Raw genomic sequence first — 21,738 nt, 5'->3', positions numbered from 1 at the left:
AACCAGAGAAGATTTACATTCTCCCCACAGACCATCTGTGATGTCACAGCTAATCAAAGACACAAGTGTTTGAGTGAGATAGGTTTTTTTTCTTCACCTGTCAGACTTGTAGTGACATTACTGTGTTCCCAGATCTGAGAAATGACTTGATTACAGTTCTATTATCAACAGTTGATAATAAAAAAAAATATGTGTAGCCCAAGTAATAAAGTACAATTATTTTATAGGATGTACTGCTCTCCCCCACAACATCAAATTAAGCTCCCATAAAGCTAAGTGGGTGATTGTAATTGTATCATGGCATTTGATGAATGCTGTCATGCCCATAAATATGGTTGAGCTGCTACTAGCATCTCCCAGTTTTGATAGATGTGAAATGTACAGTGCCTTGCAAAAATATTCATACCCCTTGAACTTTTCCACGTTTTGTCATGTTACAATCACAAACGAATGCATTTTATTGTGATTTTATGTGATACATAAACATGACCAACACAAAATGGCACATAATTAAGTGGAAGGAAAATTGTTAGGTAAATTCTTTAACAAATAGACTCAGAGGACGAACTTCGGTAAGATTATATAGAAGTTTTACTTGCAAGGAGTAACAGTCACAAAGCACCTTGGTACAGCATGAGGATCACTGGCTCTAAGCTGGGCAGCACATCATTTTAATAGTATGATACAAACAGTCGTGATAAAAGAAGAAAGAGGAGGCAGTTTCCCATGAAACTGCAAAACATCTGGGTTTCGATACTAAGTGTCTTATGAGAAAGTGAAGGTCAGAACAGACCGACCTTAGGAAGAGACCAGAGGTAACAGGCCCTACTCAACAGTGTTTTTGACTTACATTAAAGTAAAGCGGATTAACAAACTTGATGGTAACATTTTAATTTCTCTAACAAAAATGATAAATGGTTTTCAAAAATTTTTACAAATAAAAATCTGAAAAGTGTGGCATGCATTTGTATTCAGCCCCCTTTACTCTGATACCCCTAACTAAAATCCAGGGAACCAATTACCTTCAAAGTCACCTAATTAGTAAATAGAGTCGACCTATGTGTAGTTTAATCTCGGTATAAATACAGCTGTTCTGTGGAGTCCTCAGAGGTTTGTTAGAGAACATTAGTGAACAAACAGCATCATGAAGTCCAAGGAACACACCAGACAGGTCAGGGATAAAGTTGTGGAGGAGTTTTAAAGCAGGGTTAAGTTATAAAGAAATATCCCAAGCTTTGAATATATCATGGAGCACTGTTCAATCCCTCATCTGAAAATGGAAAGAGTATGGCACAACTGCAAACATGTTCAGCCACCTAAACTGACAGGCTAGACAAGGAGAGCAATAATTGAAGAAGCAACCAAGAGGCCCATGCTAACTCTGGAGGAGCTGCAGAGATCCACAGCTCAGGTGGGAGAATCTGTCCACAGGACAACTATTAGTTGTGCACTCCACGAATCTGGCCTTTATGGATAAGTGGCAAGAAGAAAGCCATGAAAAGTCCTGTTTGCAGTTTGCAACAAGTCATGTTGGGGACACAGCAAATATGTTGAAGAAGGTGCTCTGGTCAAATGAGATCAAAATTTGCTTAGGGTGGAGGTTCACATTCCAGCAGGACAGCGACCCTATACATACAGCCAGAGCTTAAATGGAATGGTTTAAATCAAAGCATATTCATATATCAGCATGCTATATACATACAGCCAGAGCTTAAATGGAATGGTTTAGATCAAAGCATATTCATATATCAGCATGGTGGATGAGTGGTTAGCACTGTTGCCTCACAGCAAGAAGGTCATGGGTTTGCAACCCAGCCTTTCTGTGTGAAGTTTGCATGTTGGTTTCCTCCCACAGTCCAAAAAAAAACATGCATGTTAGGTTGATTGGTGACTCTAAATTGCCCGTAGGAGTGAATGTGGTTGTGTGTCTATATGTGGCCCTGTGATGGACTGATGACCTGTCCAGGGTGTACCCCTGCCTTCCACCTGAAAAGAGAGCTGGGATAGGCTCCAGCAGATCCCCGTGACACTGGTTAAGGAATAAGCTGGAATAGAGGATGGATGGATGGATATTCATGTATTAGAATGTCCCAGTCAAAGTCCAGATCTAAATCCAAATTGAGGATCTGTGGCAAGACTTGCAAAGTACTGTTCACAGATGCTCTCCATCCAATCTGACTGAGCTTGAACTGTTTTGCAAAGAAGAATGGGCAAAATTTTACTCTCTAGATGTGCAAAAGTGGTAGGGACATACCTACCTGCAGTAATTGCAGCGAAAGGTAGTTCTACAATGTATTGACACAGGGGGGTTGAAAACAAATGAACGCCACACTTTTCAGATTTTTATTTGTAAAATTTTGACAACCATTTATAATTTTCCTTCCACTTCACAATAGTGTGCCACTTTGATTGTTGAGGATTGCCAGTCTCCAGTCTGTTTTGCCTTGTAAAATAATATCATTCAAATAGGTATAACAAATTTCTGTATTTGTCTTTTTTGGGGTTCAATGTCTTTTAAAGCCCACCAGCTCAGTTTATGGAGAGCTGTTGGTTTTGTTTTGTGTACTAATTTAATTAGACCCTTAAGACATGAATGGAGGAAGAATTAGCAGACTCCGATGGTGCTTTAACACACTGAATTATAATTATTTAGATCAAAAGTAACTGAGTAATACCTCTCCAAAAATTCAGAATGATTTCAAGTTTGAAAGATTTCAATTCAAGTTAAATAGGTTGTGTAAGCAAGCATATGCATATGCAGGAATCAGCCTGATCATTTACTGTTGTAACTGTTTCCAACAGGTGGCACTGTGTGCCTGATGAATGTACTAGAATGGTGAAGCTGTGAAGTAAGTTTGAAACCTCAGCAGTCATATTTGATAGCTTAAAGGATAAGGCCATTTTTTTTTCTTTTGGCAATTTTCCACAAATCACATACTAAGACTAAAACTTTGTCTTTGGGGCTGTATACTCAGTGGACTGCATGGCCTTTTCAACTGCTCTAATCCTCCCCAGGAGAGTGAAGCATTTTTTCTGTTAGCCTCACTGAAGTGCTCTTCTTAATGCTATGCAGCACATTACCTAATCCTATGAGGTCCTCTTTGTTTTATTCCCAGGGGAGTAAGAGGTTAATATAAACCACAAAGTGGAAATAAAAGGTCCAATCCAATTCAATTCAATTCATTTTTTTCAGTTTTATTTGTATAGCACCAAATCACAATTCAGTCATCTCAAGTCACTTTATAGAAAAGACAAAACCCAACAAATCCCTTATGAGCAAGCACGTGTCGACACTGGAGAGCAAAAACTCCCTTTAATGGAAGAAAAAACCTCCAGCAGAACCAGGCTCAGTTTGGGCGGCCACTGCCTTAACCTTTTGGGGTGAGTAGATAGAGGAGAGAGAAAAGAACAGCAATAATAAACAACAAATAGATACTGCAGGTTGGTGGGGCCAGTAAGGGCACATCAGCAATATACAGCTCCTGTATCTGCAGAAGGTACAGAGAGAGAGGGAGAGTACAAAGTTAGTGACATTCAATGGTGGAATATATATATGAGGGGGGAGGAGAGGGGAAGGGAAGGGAGGGTTAGGCTAGGATAGGGTAGGGGAGCTCAGTGCACCAATGGAGACAGCTCCAGGACCAGGGACACCTGCAGAAGGTACAAAGAGAGAGGACAGAAAGAGAGGGAAAGAGCACAAACTAGGGGAGAGAGAGAGAGCACTAAGTTAGTGACATTCAATGGTGGAATATACATGTGAGGAGGGAGGAGAGGAGGACAGGTGAAAGGAAGGGAGGGGAGGGTTGAGGTAGGGGAGCTCAGTGCACTTATGGTCCCCGGGCAGTCTAGGCCTATAGCAGCATAACTAAGGGATGGTTCAGGGTTACCTGAAGCCAGCCCTAACTATACGTTTTGTCATAAAGGAAGGTTTTAAGTCGAAAGTACAGAAGAGTGTCTGCCTCCTGAACCCAGACTGGGAGCTGGTTCCACAGGAGAAGAGCTTGATAGCTAAAGGCTCTGCCTCCCATTCTACTTTTGGAAACTCTGGGAACCACAAGTAGACCTGCACTCTGAGAGCGAAGTGCTCTATCGGAATAATATGGTACTATGAGGTCTTTAACGTATGAATGAGCTTGATCAGGAAGGGATTTGTATTTGGCTGAATTTATTCACTTATTTATTATTAGTTTTGCTATGCTGGAACAAAACTGCATTTGTAACTTTATGTAAGAATATGCACAGTGTGAACTAAGATAATGTGCTTAAAACATTATTTTTGACACACCAACCCTCTACATTCTTTTACACCAACCCATTTGGATAAGAGAAGCAGCTGCAGTGGACGACTCACCTCATTGTGCTGCAGAACTGAACATTACAGGAGATCCTTCATACCCACTGCCATCAGGCAACACAACACCTTAGCTAATGGAAGATGATGACTGACTACTTTCATTACTAGGGGCAGCTGTGGCTCAGGAGATAGAGCAGGTCGCGAGTGTTGGTACTTTGCAAGACACTGAGCTGTTCCACCGGTGTGTGAATGAATGGACAAATAGTGTAAAAGTGCCTTGAATGCAGTTGAGTGTAGAAAACTGGTATAAGACCATTTACTACTGACTTATTAATTAACAAGAGTGCCTGAATTTCCCTTTGGGGATGAATAAAGTTTATTTCATTTCATCTTACATTTCTATCATGGGGTGAGTTTTTGGTTTCCTGTATGGACTTTTATTTTGGTTTTGGAGTTTCCTGTAGCGCTTATGCAAGTCTTAGGTAATTTTATGTTCATTAGTTATGATTGGGTTCACCTGTGTTTATTTAATCCTTTGTTTCATGTATTTACACCTAACTTTTGTTCCTCGCACCTCTCCCACCTCTCTTCCTCTCCTCCCTCCTCACATGTACAGTATTGTTCAAAATAATAGCAGTACAATGTGACTAACCAGAATAATACAGGTTTTAGTATATTTTTTATTGCTACATGGCAAACAAGTTACCAGTAGGTGCAGTAGTTTCTCAGAAAACAAACAAGACCCAGCATTCATGATATGCACTCTCTTAAGGCTGTGCAATTGGGCAATTAGTTGAAAGGGGTGTGTTCAAAAAAATAGCAGTGTGGCTTGCAATCAGTGAGGTCATCAATTTTGTGAAAAAACAGGTGTGAATCAGGTGGCCCCTATTTAAGGATGAAGCCAGCACTTGTTGAACACACATTTGAAAGCCTGAGGAAAATGGGTCGTTCAAGACATTGTTCAGAAGAACAGCGTACTTTGATTAAAAAGTTGATTGGAGAGGGGAAAACCTATAAAGAGGTGAAAAAATTATAGGCTGTTCAGCTAAAATGATCTCCAATGCCTGGCAAAACCAGAGAGATGTGGAAGAAAACGGAAGACAACCAACAAAATGGTATAATTTTTGAATGAACCAAATTCAACATGGAGGCTCATAAAGGTGTTTGTGTGCTGCCCCTAGGATTATCCAACTATATTGTTTTAATGTCTTCATAACAAAGCCTTGCATTTGATTTATGTTGGAGAGTATTTACAGAGAACTGAAAAAATCTTTGAACAACAGGTTGGTCCAGCAGTCAGTGATTACTGTTGACTGGCTGTCTTCAGCTCCCATGTGATTAGGAATTATTCCTTCAGAGCCTGCTGCTGCAGCTGATATAAAAATTATAAAGTAATTATTTTACTCTTCACCTACATTCTCACTTCCAAATAACCTGGAGGTTAACTGTTGAATGGTTTAACTACTTGCATTTCTTAACCTTAGAACTCCGCTGCTAAAATGCTTTATATTATAGTATGTATAAGTTGGTTCCATCACCACTACAGACCACTCCACTACTGACTTAAAGGCTTGCAGCCTGCAGTTGCAGGTGAATATAGCCCTGATAGTCTCTTAGCTGGGAATTCCTTCCATAGCTCAGCCACTCTGGAGTGGCTTCATATGGAAAGCAGTATGCAGTACAAACTGGCAGACAAAAATTTCAGTCTTTCAGTCCAGATTAGCATTCCTTCCCCCTGACACATAGGCCTAGAAGTACATCATCATCTGACCAACAGGGTACTTACTCACAGACTGGGACGCTGGATTGCAAATGTGCTAATACTGAAAAAGAAGGTATTTCTAGGAAATATGGAATTAGGCAGCATTCTGAAACTTGTCAGCTTATTTTGCTCACCTAACTTCACTGACGGATGGACAGGTAAGTGGGGAAGGGACAGAGAAGAGATGACTGAGGGATAAAGAGGGGGTGTTGAATGGGTGGGTTGCTGCTAGCTTCTCAACAGTAGTATTCTTTCTCTCTCACATAGCCGAAAGTAATCAGTGACTGAGACTAGAATGAAACTCAGAGGGGGACATATAGACTATATGGACAATCCCACCTGACTTTAGCAGATTTGTTTTTAAACTTTAGGAACAGTATGCTACAGCTGAACAGCTAAACTGCTAGTTTACCTGCAAAATAATACAGTTCAGTTTTCAACATTTAATGCATGTAACCATTTGAATTCATCAACTGAGTGCCTTACTTTTATGAATTTAAATGTGTATTTACCCTCAAAGTTAACAGCCTTATTAACCATGTCCAGCCCACCTGCTTCACTCCAGCTGATGCCTGACCTGCAGCTTTGCCTCTCTGGTTGTGATGCCTTATGTATATTATTGATATCTTTTATCTCATTATATCACTTCATCTTCTTTTTGTTTCCAATGATTATACCGTAGATAATTTGATTTAACGTATGAATAATTAGACTCATGCTTTAGATAATATTTTGACTTGCTGGTGCCTGTAAAACCCTGCCAATTCAGAGACAATCCAGCACATAACAGCAGGATGTAAGATACTAGCAGGCAGAGTGTACATGGAACACCACAACCAAGTGATTGGCATAGTGTACAGAAACATCTGTGCCGAGTCGGGGCTGGAGGTCCTGAGGTCAAAATGGGAATGATCCTCTGGGACTTCCAGCTACAGACTGACAATCTGGTAATGGGTAACTGGACATAGTAGTGGTGGAAAAACAGAAGAACAAGGCTGTAGTGATAGATGTAGCAATCCCAAGTGATAGCAATATCAGAAAATGATTCAAAGTGTTCTGGTATTTAACATCACTGTCTGGTTTGGGTTCCTGGCTGTGGTAAACAGGAAGAAACTGAATACAATTGTTAAAACAGCATGGAATATCATTGGTCATTGATTGGTCAAGGGATTTGTTGGGCTTTTTTCTTTTTTGTAAAGTGCCTTGAGATAATTGAATTGTGATTTGGTGCTATTCAAATAAAACTGAATTGAATTATTTTATCACACAGCTATGTGCAGGAAAGCTCAGTCCATTTCTAGTGAGCATACTTTTTCAAAATTTAATTTGATGCCCTGAGGTTGACGTTTTAAAATGCCCCTATGTCAGTTTATTAAATGAGCAGATATGAACATGTATATACACCACTCTGCACTTTTGAATATTGTATGATCCATTATGTGGTTGTTCTGTTTTCTTTTATCAGTTTATCCTTTTTCATCTGTATTTAATTACATTTTTACTCATGTACATAATTTGTTTTTTAATCCCTGCATGTTGGGTATGTATGTATGTGCTGGTGAACCAAAGACAAATTGGACAATAACGTTAAAGTTAAATACCAAGGGCTGAAAGAAGAGCTCAAAAAGATGTGGAAGGTGAAGGCAACAGTGGTCCCCATGAAAACTGAAACACTCGAGGCTATATATTTAAAAAATTATATATTTAAAAAAAACATATAAAATTGGGTGGCAGTTACTTCACGAGTATTCCTGTTCAGTAGCATAGGGATCTCAAACCTGAGTCCAAAGACAATCACAGACACTGACCACTTCATGAGCTGCTGTCACAATTAGTCATTTCCCAACACACAAATAACTCAAAAAATGATAGGTGGCCTAATCTGGCCCTTCTTTTTGTGAAACAAACACACTTCTGTTAAAGTGCGTTTTTCATTTCCACTGTTGCCAAGTGCTTGTTCATAAGGGATTTGTTGGGTTTTTTGTTTACACACTATACACACTACATATCTTAAAAACAGACTCATATTTCAGTTAATCTGGGAGGTACTTTTTTTTTTAAGATAATACATTAATAACAATGACTTATATTTCAACCCAAGTTTAAATGGAGCAGTTGTTTTAAGAAAATTCCACAGGAAATCCACAGTGGCTAATAACTAGTATCAAATTACTTTTTTTTTTTTTTTCTAGGAAACTTCCTCAGAAATTATGGTCCCAAATCACAAATTTTGTTAGTTTGACAAGGCAGTGAGTCAGGAGGAGGTGGAGAGGGGAAGTTTATTGAGGATCCAGCTTCTCAACAACTCCATCTCAGGCTGGGAGAGCTGGTGGTGTAGACCTTGGAAGGAGTGAAAGGCTGTAGTCATGCCAGCCTTCTTCAGCAGCATTGATGTGGCCTCTCCCCACTGATGGAGCACCAGGTCATCACTAGTCCCATGGCACTGGAACAACTCAGGAAGGGAGAGTCCAGCTCTAATCTGCTCCTCCACTGACTTCAGACAAAAAATATAAATACATTCAAAAACAATACTGCAGCAAAATGTTGATATTGTTTGAACTTCGGCTCAAAGGTAAATGTCTTATTCTATTACTAACATTAATAAGTACAGCAATCAAAGAATAAACACCACTTTAACTTGCAAACAAACTCATTAACACAGGACTGGTCAGCAGTATTCATTGGATATGAAATATGCATATACAGTGGGTACGGAAAGTATTGAGACCCCTTTAAATTTTTCACTCTTTGTGTCATTGCAGCCATTTGCCAAAATCAAAAAAGTTCATTTTATTTCTCATTAATGTACACTCAGCACCCCATCTTGACAGAAAAAAAAACAGAAATGTAGAAAATTTTGCAAATTTATTAAAAAAGAAAAACTGAAATATCACATGGTCATAAGTATTCAGACCCTGTGCTCAGTATTGAGTAGAAGCACCCTTTTGCGCTAGTACAGCCATGAGTCTTCTTGGGAATGATGCAACAAGTTTTTCACACCTGGATTTGGGGATCCTCTGCCATTCTTCCTTGCAGATCCTCTCCAGTTATGTCAGGTTGGATGGTGAACGTTGGTGGACAGCCATTTTCAGGTCTCTCCAGAGATACTCAATTGGGTTTAGGTCAGGGCTCTGGCTGGGCCAGTCAAGAACGGTCACAGAGTTGTTCCGAAGCCACTCCTTTGTTATTTTAGCTGTGTGCTTAGGGTCATTGTCCTGTTGAAAGGTGAACCTTCTGCCCAGTCTGAGGTCCTGAGCACTCTGGAAGAGGTTTTCTTCCAGGATATCTCTGTACTTGGCTGCATTCATCTTTCCTTCAATGCAACCAGTCGTCCTGTCCCTGCAGCTGAAAAACACCCCCACAACATGATGCTCCCACCACCATGTTTCACTGTAGGGATTGTATTGGGCAGGTGATGAGCAGTGCCTGGTTTTCTCCACACATACCGCTTAGAATTAATGCCAAAAAGTTCAATCTTGGTCTCATCAGACCAGAGAATCTTATTTCTCATAGTCTGGGAGTCCTTCATGTGTTTTTTGGCAAACTCTATGCGGGCTTTCATGTGTCTTGCACTGAGGAGAGGCTTCCGTCGGGCCTCTCTGCCATAAAGCCCCGAGTGGTGGAGGGCTGCAGTGATAGTTGACTTTGTGGAACTTTCTCCCATCTCCCTACTGCATCTCTGGAGCTCAGCCACAGTGATCTTTGGGTTCTTCTTTACCTCTCTCACCAAGGCTCTTCTCCCACGATTGCTCAGTTTGACTGGACGGCCAGGTCTAGGAAGAGTTCTGGTCGTCCCAAACTTTTTCCATTTGAGGATTATGGAGGCCACTGTGCTCTTAGGAACCTTGAGTGCTGCAGAAATTCTTTTGTAACCCTGGCCAGATCTGTGCCTTGCCACAATTCTGTCTCTGAGCTCCTTGGGCAGTTCCTTCGACCTCATGATTCTCATTTACTCTGACATGCACTGTAAGCTGTAAGGTCTTATATAGACAGGTGTGTGCCTTTCCTAATCAAGTCCAATCAGTTTAATTAAACATAGCTGGACTCCAATGAAGGAGCAGAACCATCTCAAGGAGGATCAGAAGAAATCTTGAAATGTCTTCTTTTAAATGAAACAATTCAAGTTGAAAACTAATGATCTCTTTTTATTTAATTTGTATGAACATAAGGAGCTGCACGGTTTCTCCAGTCTCACCTCATTATAGCTAATGTGATCCCACATTAATTATTACGGAATTATTATGGAAATAATCTGAGGTGAGCAAAGTAATTATGTGCACGCCTCCGAGAAATGACATAATATGTCAAACTTCATGATAGAATTTACTCACTTTTTCTATGTGTGTTTGGATGGTGGCACGCTACGCGGGTGAAGAAGCGCTTTGTATGTTCCAGACAGCGACAGAGTTGACTTTGTCCTCAGAGGAAAAAACACGACTCAGATGACAAACATTTGCATCTGCATTGTATTGCACTAATTCCCTCTCAGCCACATTCCTGACTGAAAAGCTCATTATGCAGGTCTTTGTCTTTGCGGGTAAATCACATGACTATTCATGATCAGACACACCTTCCTGCATGTGTGATCTCAAAAACACAATCAAGTATGAACATGTTGCTCACATATTATTGTAGCTCAGTTTGTGCTGATTATAGACTTTAGTCCAGGGGTGTCAAACTCATTTTAGGTCAGGGGCCATATGGAGGAAAATCTATTCCCAAGTGGGCCGGACCAGTAAAATCATGGCATAATAACTTAAAAATAACAAGTTCAGATTTGTTTCCTTTGTTTTACTTTAGTCCAAAATAGTACATGCACATTCTGAACACATCACAAATAATGCTCTTTACAAAACACTTCAAATTCAAAATTCTGAGGAAACAATTTCAAGAACACAATGCCTCAGTGATTGGAACTTAAACTTCGTCTCATATCTATCTACTATCTACTCTATCCACAAAGGCATACAACTTTAAGTCACAGCCTATCTGGGATTGAATAAAATACTCTAAGTATCGAATACCTCATTCGTCATTTCCACATCTTAATCCTGAGCTAACTCACCACACCATACAAACGGAGGTAAAACCTACTGAAGCGCGTAATGTTCAAAGTAGAAGATTTAATAGGCAGAACAACAAGGCAGCTAGCTTCGGGCCAGCTGACAGGTATAGGCCTACTTGCTCAGCCCCGGTATAAACAGTTTGCCTGCTTAACATAATTGCTATTGTGACACCCAGTGGACACATTTAGAACAGCAGTTTTTTTCATTGAAAAATTGCAGCTAATTTAAACTTCAAATCATCTCGTGGGCCAGATTAAACCCGTTTGACACTCCTGCTTTAGTCATTAATATGTTTAAAACCAACTGAAAAAAAGCACAAATGTCAGGGCATGTCAAAACCTGTCCAGGGCCCCAAAGCATCCTTAGACCCCGGAGGGTTAAGCAAAACCCCTTGATAAGTTGACAAACTTCATGTTGGTCATGCAATGAATGCAAGGGCAGTGCACTAAAAAAAATCATTAAAAAAAAAGTAAGACAGTGAGCAAGCTACAAGTTAAACTTTAACAAACCGAGTCCTCACTGCTGGAAAAATTGGTCTCTGTGCAGCCACAATGAGATCATGCATAGGGACCATCTCGAATATGGGAACAGCTCGTTCTGATGAAATTTGGCTGTAGCTTGTCTGCCTTACATTGTATGTGTTTGAACAATGTTTCTGCTAATTACTTATTGTAAACATTGTATTACAGTTTAGTTGAATTGAGTGATTTAGGGAAGAGGATTGGCTGATTGGAAATTTTCGCTTGACTTCATGAGGACAAAGATCTACACACAATAATCCAAGTTAACAGCAAACCCTGGTCACAGGGCTTTTTCTATTTTTCAGTTTCTAAGCACAAATTCATAATATGTGCAACAGTATGGTTTGTGCATGCACAAACGTGAGTGTAAGCTGAGCGTCACCTATTGACTTTATAGTGTAACACATGCTGTGCATGACAAGTGGCAACTTACCACGGCAGTGACACTTTGAATCACTACAACTGTATGAGAGAAATTACTTTTGTGACAGTAAACTTGGCAAAAAGCATGGTTCTGCTAATCTGCAGTGTTAATTATTATTAACAAAGAGTGGCAATATAGAAAACAGTTAAGGTAGCAGTTTTAATTTTAATCAGAGTAAACCATCACAGTGGTTAAAATGACAGTGGCTTGAACGGCTGATGAGCAGGTAATGTATAATGGCATTATCAGATTTTTTTTTTTTTTTTAACGTAGCTCTCTGCTACTGGAAATCAGGTTGATGAGAACACAGAGAGAATTGAAACAGTGAAGTGCGCTATAAAATAAAAGACCTCTGTAGGGCTGAGGGGAATTTCAGTTAGTGAAAAAATTCTTTGGGTTCAACACTTCAAGAGGCACAAGCCACATTTCACATAGTGAACTAATAGACTGTCTATATAAAAATATTGATTAGTGTAGCTTTAAAGGAGCAGTGCTTTTGCATCTACTATGTAATGTGTTAAATGGACTAGTTAGTAGTCCATTTAACACATCACATACACTCACCGGCCACTTTATTAGTACACCTTGCTAGTACTGGGTTGGAACCCCTTTTGCCTTCAGAACTGACTTAATTCTTCCTGGCATTCATTCAACCATCTGTTGCAGCTGAAATCGAGACTCATCAGACCAGGCAACGTTTTTCCAATCTTCTAAATGTCCAACTTTGATGAGCCTGTGTGAATTGTAGTCTCAGTTTCCTGTTCTTAGCTGACAGGAGTGGTACTTGGTGTGGTCTTCTGCTGCTGTAGACCGCCTGCTTCAAGGTTTTCCGTGTTGTGCATGGTTATTTGAGTTACTGTGGCCTTTCTACCATCTCGAACCAGTGTGCCCATTCTCCATGGACCTCTGACATCAACAAGGCATTTTTGTCCACACAACTGCCACTCACTGGATATTTTCTCTTTTTTGCACCATTCCCTGTAAGCCCTAGAGATGGTTGTGTGTGAAAATTCCAGAAAATCAACAGTGTCTGAAATACTCAGACAACCCCATCTGGCATCAACAACCGTGCCACATTCAAAGTCATTCTATTGACAATTCTATTTGTGTTAAGCAACTGAACAGGTGTACCTAATAATAGTGGCCAGTGAGTATATGTTTCATATGTGTACTGTTTTAAAGCTAATCATTTTTTAAACTATATTAGTCAGTGTTTTCCTGCCTTCTAGAAAGCCTTTTCTTTATTTCAAAACTTGTTTAAATTAGATCATCTATAAAATTATTGCTGCTGAGGGCACTGCAGTGCCTCACAGACACAATGTGTCAGCCCTGAAAAAGACTGGTGATCTATCCAGGGTGTACCCTGCCTCTTGCCTAATGTCAGCTAGGGTAGGCTCCAGCCCCCTGTAACCCTGGATGCACGAGAATATGTGGTAAATGGATGGATGATTGCTGCTGATGTACCTGAAAAGCAACAGAATCCTTGTTGAGAAAGGTGGACAGTGCAAAAACTCCTGCTACGTCAGGATGGTACCGACATGCCAGGTGGAGAGCCATGGCCCCGCCCATTGAGAACCCCCCTTTGATTAGGTATAAGAAGAGAAAATATTAATTGCAGCAACAACTGGACACTAAACTAAGACACTTTTCAATGTAAGTCAGTATTAATACAGTATAGTATAAAAAACCCAATCATCTCCATATGAGTAACATATGAGTAATTTTCTAAGAGCATTTTATAATTTGGAAAATATTTCACTTAAAAAACAGATTGATATTTTTGAAGGTGTTCATGACTCTTTAATGTCACACATCTGGGTGCATTTGGCCAAACATACAGCTGAGAAGTACCAATCACCCAGTTACATAGTTGAGGAATTAAGGAGAATAAGCATAAGAGGTGTAGGAAGAGATAAAATCGAGAGAGTATGAATGGGCTGTTGCAACTGCAAATTGAATCAAGATGCAGTGAACAAAATAAAAACAGTTAAGAAAATGGAAGTGTGTGATATCAAACATAATGACACAGAACCTGAGCATGCTTCTTCTGACATAAATAGAAAAATCATAGTGATTAAATGTAGATAACGAAATGTGATCTAAGATTTAAACTGGGTTTTCCACGAAGGTATTTATATGAATCAATGATAACTCACTACAAGCACAAATAAGACTGCTGCATTCCAACAGATGATATGGAGCGAACATAAATCGGGATGAGACGGCAAACAAAATCTGTACAAAATCCATACCAATGACTATACGGTTTTTGGGGATTCCAGCAGCAACTTCGTCCTGAATGATGGATCCTAAGGTATTGCACATGACATCTATGGACTCTAGGTGCTCTGGGCAGTGTGGTGAGATCTTGTAACGGTCAAACCAGACAGTAGATATAGCCCCTCTCATGGGTGTGTACGGCCTGATGGCATCAAGAGGAGTGTTAGATGTCAGCTGCAGCTTCATCACAGGCAAACCTATTCATGGATTCATTATTATTCCATGATTCCATTATTAATGAATACTTGTATTTTTGGTATAGATGTGTACAGACTTCCTGGACTTTGACTAGTAAATGTCAGGAAAATTTAACATCATGAAGTATGAAAAAAACCCAAATACATTACAGTTCTGTGACAATTTTTCTTGCTATGTGAAAGAAGTGGTTTTGCAACCTGTTGTGTATCCATACTACTGCTCATTGTTTTAAAGACATGTTGTCATTACAAACAAAGGATAACATATAGAGGGCTGCTGCTCTGTTTGGTAGCATGTGACCAGTTGATATTCCAACAGTTCCATACTGTTTTGTTATTAAAAACACAGCTGTGTTCAGTTTAAAAAAAAAACAAACATTTGTCAGTAGGAGAGAATTAGATTATACCACATTATGTAGAATTTTTGTGGGAGGAAACATGTAGCTATTGAGGCTGAGCAGTGTGGCTGGAAAGTTAAGGCCCACCTAGTGGAAGTAGGTTGTAAGAGGGTTTGTTGGAAAGTTTTCTCTGTTTAGTGAATTGGGCTTAACTGGACAGAGCCTACAGCAGGCAGTAAGGAATATGCCAACAGTGCAGCAAGCTTATTCTCTGAGAGAGAAGAAAAGTGTGTCAGTGGGGCAAGGATAAGTAAAGTCTGGCTGTTGGTATTCTCTGTTTTTTTTATGCCATCAGGTGGGCTGTTCAATACAACAGCAATCTCTAGACTAGTTTGTCTGAGAATGTTGCAGTGTGGATGCAGGAAAAGAAGAGGGACGCTGATACACACTACTGAGCCTTCTTGGTGTCGTTGGCCCAATTATTGAGAGGGTAACCCACCTGATGACCCTGTAGACTTGCCTGCACTTTCACAGACACGCTGAAGCTCTATAGTGCTTGTGTATTTTGTCCAAAGGAAGTGTTGTGAGAATTACTGTCACAATTAGTTCAGATTAGTGAAGAGAGTGCAGAAACAATATAGGATATAATATGCTACCACATTTAGGATATGTACGGGTTGGAGAGTGGCCTTGTCATTGGGCCCTGAAGATTTATGTTGGTATGACCACCCATTTTTCAGCACATTCAATTGTGTATTTTGGTAACTACACTGGAACTGTGCAGTAGCTGCACATGTAAAAACAACGAAATAATGTTGATTCTACATTATCATTCTGTGAATATCAGTTAAATAACATGCTCAGGTTTTACATGCTTAATAAATGAATATGTTGCATTCCTATATGTCTCAGAATATTAACTGTCACAAATATGGTGTAACACCAGTGGTAGTCTGACACCAAGCACTCATCCTTTTCATGTAATTAAAACATAGGAGCTCTTTCTTTAACATGACAGATAGTAGCTACAATGTACTTGTCATTTCCCTTTTTTTGTAAGTTCTTTCCTGTAAATACTGCATTTGCAGCTGTTTCACTGACTAAATCAGTCTGCCATGTTTGTTTTGTTTTGTTTTTCAAAGCTAGAAGCTTAACAAATCTGGGTATTTTTACAACTTGGAATCAAAATAGAACTAAATATAGAAGGGTATTGTTTGTATAGAAGGCAAAGGAACAGGTTTGGAGGTGGTGTAGCTTTGTTTGTACAAAATAGAATTTCAGCTAGGGTAAGGTTTGACCTCATGTTACCTGAGTCAGAAATTATAGGGCTTCAGAGACACTTGACCATATTTATACAAATGTTCGTGAGCTTTGTGTCAATTAAATTTAATTACAATTTAATTGTCTTTACCAGGAAGATAACAGTGTCCAGTTTTAAGCAAAGAATTAGTCTCAGAAGATCTTTTAAATCATGATTGTTTTATTAATGATTTAAAGAACATATCTTTGCAAGATATATGTAGTGAACCTAATGCTGAGGTTGCTTTATCTATGTTTTTGGACATTTTCTGCCATTTGGCTGATAAACATCAATGAGTTAAGACTGTTAATGTCTGAGAGAGATACTGCAAAAATTAAAGTTGATAAGTCAGGCTCTGCACACAATAGAAGTTGAATAAACAGAAAAAAAATGAACAGCTAAAACCTGATGAGGTAAACAATGACACTAGGAGGCAATTGAAAGTACTAAATGCAATAATCTGTTTTCCTAATGTAAACATTGAGCTTAATTGTTATTCTATTTCAAAAGCACTGGATGTTGCCAGATACTTTAATCAATATATTTTGGAGAATTGAATTGCCAACATCCAACATGAACAAGCGTGATCATTCCCTGTTAAGTTCACTCATAAAAAACATTACAAACAATAAACAATGTTCAAATTTTCCCACAATCAGTGTTAGTAAGGTTGAACTGTTTTTTATCTTTATTAAGTTTGTCTGATGATGGTTCTCCTGGTATAGATAATATTGATTGACTAGTTAAATTGGCTTATAGTTATATATCTCATCCCATGTGTCACATGTTAAATAGAAGTCTTATAAGTGAGATCTTTCCATTTCAGTGGAAATTAGTCAAAGGTTATTCCTATTCCTAAAATATGCTTATAGACCTGGTTACTCCACCAGTACTGCTCTCCTTTACCTGACAGATTATTGGTATAAAGAACTCAATAATAGTAAATTAATTGTTGTTATATTTTTTTATTTTAGTGCTGCTTTTCATGTTATTAATCATTCTTTGTTGGTTTTCAAGCTTAAACGATATGTTTTTCACCTAGTACTCTTGTATGGATAAGAAGATATTTATTAGATAAGAACCAAAACAGAAACTATTATGGTTGCTTTTTCAGATGGGAGTAGAGTGTATTGTGGTGTTCCTCAGGGTAGCTGCTCAGGTACACTTTTTAAAAAAAAAAAGAAATTTCATCAATGATCTGCCTTATGCTTTACAAAGGTCTTCCATTGTAATGTATGCTAATGATTCTACAATGTTTTATTCAGCTCACTGTTGAGCTCAGAACTCGTGTTGAGTTCTGAGCTGCAAATTATTTATGATTGGGTTGGAAAAATTAAATGGTTTTAAAAGTTTCTAAGACAAAAACAATGATCACTGGAAGTAGAATGACAATGATTGAAAGGCCTATGACAATTAACAATCATATAACTGATCAAGTCAATCAGTTCAAGTTGCTGGGAGTCATGCCTGATCAACATTTAGCTTGGCCAGAGCATACTGATTATATTGTTAAAAAAATCTGAACAGCTATTTCTGTTAGCAGACAATGCGCGGGTAATGTCACTTCACCATGGAAAAAGGAATTCATTCATTAGCCTTGTCGCATCTTGAATACTGCTCAATTATTTGATCCACTGCTAATATATTAGTATTATTAACATGCATAATAGATAATCTTGGATTCTAAAACTATACTACTCAGTATATTAATTGTTTTGTGGCAAGTTCTATTTTTGGAAACTACAAATTTTAAGTGATTTGGCACATTCAAATCAAATTCACATTCATCAGACTCAGCTGTCAACTTAATTTAGTGCTTCCTCGGCCTAAAATTACATTTTTAGGACGCTAATGTTCTTACAGATCTTTTAAGGTATGGAATGAATTATCAGTCTATATTGAACAACAGAAAAGTATTTAGAATTTTAAGAAAAAGGTTAGGAGGTATTTAAAATACAAATATGACCACTAACTGATTGTACACTGTGATCATGTTTGATAAAGTGTACCCATATAGTACACATATGTACCCATGAGTCTACAGATGTTTATTTTACATTTTATTTGCATGATTATGTCACTTTTAGTGTATTCTTGTATAATTGTTTATATTGATTTTATTTGAACTGTGGAAGCTAATGGTACCCATGAATAATAAAAAAAAAATTAAGCACAGGCCTAAGCTTTCAGCTAGACTAAATCACACATGCAAATTTAAGTGGGTCTTCTGAAGCTAATGACTGAGCATCAGCATGTTCAGTATTTGATTTAATGCACCTACCTAGCTGGAGCTGTGGGGTAAATAACCCTAATATGGCTGAAGGCCAGATCTGGTACCATAACATCTCGAACCCAGGCTCTCAGTCCCTGCCCTGAGTCACCTAAACATGGAGACAATACAAAATCTTAATTAATTAAAAAAATAATAATATTACCGTACATATATGAATAAAGCATAGCTTATCTTATCTATTGTGGCTGTGTACATCCCTCCCAGTGTTAATACTAAAGAGGCCCTTAGCGAACTGCATGATGCCATCTGTAAGTGACTTTAATCACAGCAATTTAAAGACAGTCCTACCATGGTTCTATCAACACACAAACTTTGCAACTGGAGGGAAAAACACTGGTTAAGGCATACACTACTTCTAAGGGAGCATACCTGGCAACCCTCCTCTCCCATCTGGGCTCCTTTGACCACATCTCTGTCATGCTAATACCTGCTTATAGACCTTGGGTGAAACTGGTGAGACCAGTTAAGAGAGTTGAGAGTTTGGTCAGAGGACAGCATCGCAGCCTTACAGGACTGTTTGGAAACCACAGACTGGAATGTGTTCAGGGAGGCAGCCACCCTAAATGAACACAGATCTACAGGAGCAGTTATGGATTAAATCAAAAAGTGCATGGACGCTGTAACAACTATGAAAACAATCACTGTGCACTCCAATCAGAGACCATGGATGACAGGAGAGGTTTGCTTCTTGCTAAAGACCAGAGACACAGCTTTCAGAAAGGGGGACCCATCAGCTCACGTTATTGCATAATATGACGTTACAGGGAGATACAAATTATTTCAGATGCAAATAATCCACCTGACATAAATTGTATCCCCCTGTAACTTTAGCCATAGTGAAGGACAGTTGTCCAAAGTCCCCAGTATTATGGAGCATGATCAGAAATGTGTAAAGAATAACATTCAGGATGTTTGAGTATCATTTGACATCATGGAGGGGGGATACAATTTATGTCAGGTGGGAAACTGCATCTGAAATAATTTGTATCCCCCTGTAACGTCATATTATGCAATAACATGATCGTTGTGATCATTCTGAGTAATTCATAACAGTATCCAAAACTAGATCTCAATTTATTTTGCATTTAAAAGTCGGTTATACAAACAATTGTTGTTGACAATGTGATGTGTTTCTTGTAGGCTTGTTTACACTTCCTGTCGAACTCGATTTTATTGTAGCTGTTTAACGTGCAGGCTGTTTGATTCAGTATATTCTATTGAAAGAAAGATCAGATCACAACGTGTTTGAATGTAGCTTCCAAACAGTGACCTCACAATCTCAGTGCATTGGAGAAGCTCGACAAACACGTAAAATAGGCTGCAGCCTGACATAACGCTGACAATGGCTAGAATAACTTTCGACAGAAAGATAAACAAATTAAAAGACACATTAGAAAACATCGTGCAGAAAAAGAACTATATTCAATACGATGACTAAAGAATCCAAGTGTTACTGTTTTTTCGTTAGCTTAGCTAAAATTCAAGCCTAATAACCCAGGTCCACCTTCACTCTGAATGCATGCGCACTCCCGCGGCAGGGGATACAATTCCTGTCGGGGATAACTACTTTGGCACGACAATGCTTATGTCAAGATCGATTTGATATTACGTTCTAGTGACGACCACCACTTTTCAAAGCAAAGTTATTTTGACTTTTAAACTGTTTGGAGTTTAAATGAACAACTTGTGGAATATTTTTGCTTCTCCTTCCACAAAGCATTCAAAACATCTGGTAGGTTAAAGAACACGGCTCACATGTCAGAGTCCATTTCTGAATTTGGCAAAGCAACTTTCCACATTATGCAAGAAACCACACCTGGCACAATAACCGCGTAGGAAAACGGAAGACCGATAAAGTGCCATCAGAAATATTTTCTGCATCAACTAATTGACAGAAAATCACGGGCGAAAGTAACCACGAAAATAAAAGAGATCAGTGAGCACCTGAACCGTGCAGAAAGATAACCGAGGCAGAGTGTTTTCCCGTCGGAGAAACGCCACAAATCTGAAGCGTCCTCATGGCAGCCATAGCAGCTATAGGGGAATAACTGTCTAAAACTCGCGAGATTTTCAGGTTGTTAGAACACGTCTATCCATCTATATACAGTGACTTCAAAAGGTATTCAGATGTAGAAACATTCACATTTTGCACGTTATTGTGTTGTATTGTTCTTAATTGGAAGTGGATAGATTTGTCCTTTTCCCAATGGTCTATATTTAATAACCCATACAAACAAAATGAAAAATGTTTTCAAAAATAAATTTTAATTCTTTCATTCACAATAGTATCCAGACCTTTTGCTTCAGCATTTCAAATTTGGCTCAGTTTTGGCCTAAACTGAATGAACTAAATGTTTTCTGCCGTTATTTCTGCAGGTTTGATACAAATTGCCTTCACACTAGTACATACTGTTCTCAGATGCTGCATCACTCCCAAGCAAGTCTCTATTTTCCAGTCTGGTCCTATGGTCATTCACCTGAACTCTGGTTGTTCAGTCAGTGGGCTGTCCATCTGAGAACTACCCCAGGGCAACAGTTCTCCAGCTCTCTGGGGAACAGTGTGTCCATTCGAGGGCATCCTCTGTTCTGCAGTCTGCAGGTTCCCTAATTCACATTCTGAAATATCCTTGGGGAAGACACTGAACCCCAAGTCACTCTTAATGGCTCTTCCATTGGTATATGAGTGTGTTTGCAATGGGTGAATGGGAAATAGTGTAAAGTACGTTATGTGCTTTAAGTGGCAGCAGCTGCGCATATAAAACAGTGAAATAGTATTGATTCTACATTATCATTAAGTGAATATCAGTTAAATAACCTGCTCCGATTGTATATATGCAATAGATGAACATATTGCATTGTTATATGTCTCAGAATCTTAAAATCACAGATATGGTGTGTTACCATATCTAATAACACATAATGACCCCTAGGGTCATAACAGGTGTAACACCAGTGGTAAGCTGACACCAAACACTCATTCTCACCCAGCTCCCAGTCTGGGTTCAGGAGGCAGACACTCTCTGTACTTTCAAGGCTAGACTTAAAACCTTCCTCTTTGACAAAGCGTATAGTTACGGCTGGCTTCAGGCTACCCTGAACCATCCCTTAGTTATGCTGCTATAGGCCTAGACTGCCTGAGGACCATCAGTGCACTGAGCTCCCCTACCCTAACCCTCCCCTCCCTTCCTTTCAGATGGCCGCCCAAACTGAGCCCGGTTCTGCTGGAGGTTTTTTTCTTCCGTTAAAGGGAGTTTTTTCCTCTC

At 39.0% G+C, this 21,738-nt stretch overlaps 1 protein-coding gene across 4 annotated transcripts; it reads right to left on the bottom strand.

Annotated features, from left to right (window-relative positions):
* Positions 1-8,093: 8,093 nt before the first annotated feature.
* On the bottom strand, positions 8,094-20,516 carry lyplal1 (lysophospholipase like 1). 4 transcript variants are annotated; one of them, XM_026293957.1, is made up of 6 exons: positions 20,420-20,504; positions 18,845-19,050; positions 18,464-18,563; positions 14,320-14,544; positions 13,532-13,647; positions 8,094-8,550 (listed from the first exon to the last, which is right to left on the bottom strand). In XM_026293957.1, exons 3-6 carry the CDS (start codon positions 18,525-18,527, stop codon positions 8,311-8,313), a joined length of 645 nt encoding a protein of 214 aa, XP_026149742.1. In that variant the 5' UTR covers positions 18,528-18,563; positions 18,845-19,050; positions 20,420-20,504; the 3' UTR covers positions 8,094-8,310. The 4 variants fall into 4 exon arrangements, with proteins under 4 accessions (XP_026149742.1, XP_026149743.1, XP_026149741.1 ...); XM_026293958.1 differs by having other exon boundaries at positions 14,320-14,489; XM_026293956.1 differs by lacking the exon at positions 18,845-19,050 and having other exon boundaries at positions 20,420-20,516.
* Between the last annotated feature and the right edge of the window lie 1,222 nt (positions 20,517-21,738).

Source organism: Mastacembelus armatus, chromosome 16 (assembly GCF_900324485.2).
Source record: "Mastacembelus armatus chromosome 16, fMasArm1.2, whole genome shotgun sequence".
Lineage (NCBI taxonomy): Eukaryota > Metazoa > Chordata > Actinopteri > Synbranchiformes > Mastacembelidae > Mastacembelus > Mastacembelus armatus.
The sequence above is the reverse complement of the archived record's forward strand: the minus strand, read 5'-3'. Positions and strand labels throughout refer to the sequence as shown.

Bases quoted from the DNA above. Each gene is read 5' to 3' on its own strand.
- lyplal1 (XM_026293955.1), bottom strand. From the start codon at position 20,504: ATGGCTGCCATGAGGACGCTTCAGATTTGTGGCGTTTCTCCGACGGGA. The intron at 18,564-20,419 runs GTGCTCACTGAT...CTCCATGTTTAG, and splicing joins TATCTTTCTGCACGGTTCAG to GTGACTCAGGGCAGGGACTG. The intron at 8,551-13,531 runs GTACATCAGCAG...TTTTGTCTGAAG, and splicing joins AGGATTCTGTTGCTTTTCAG to TCAGTGGAGGAGCAGATTAG.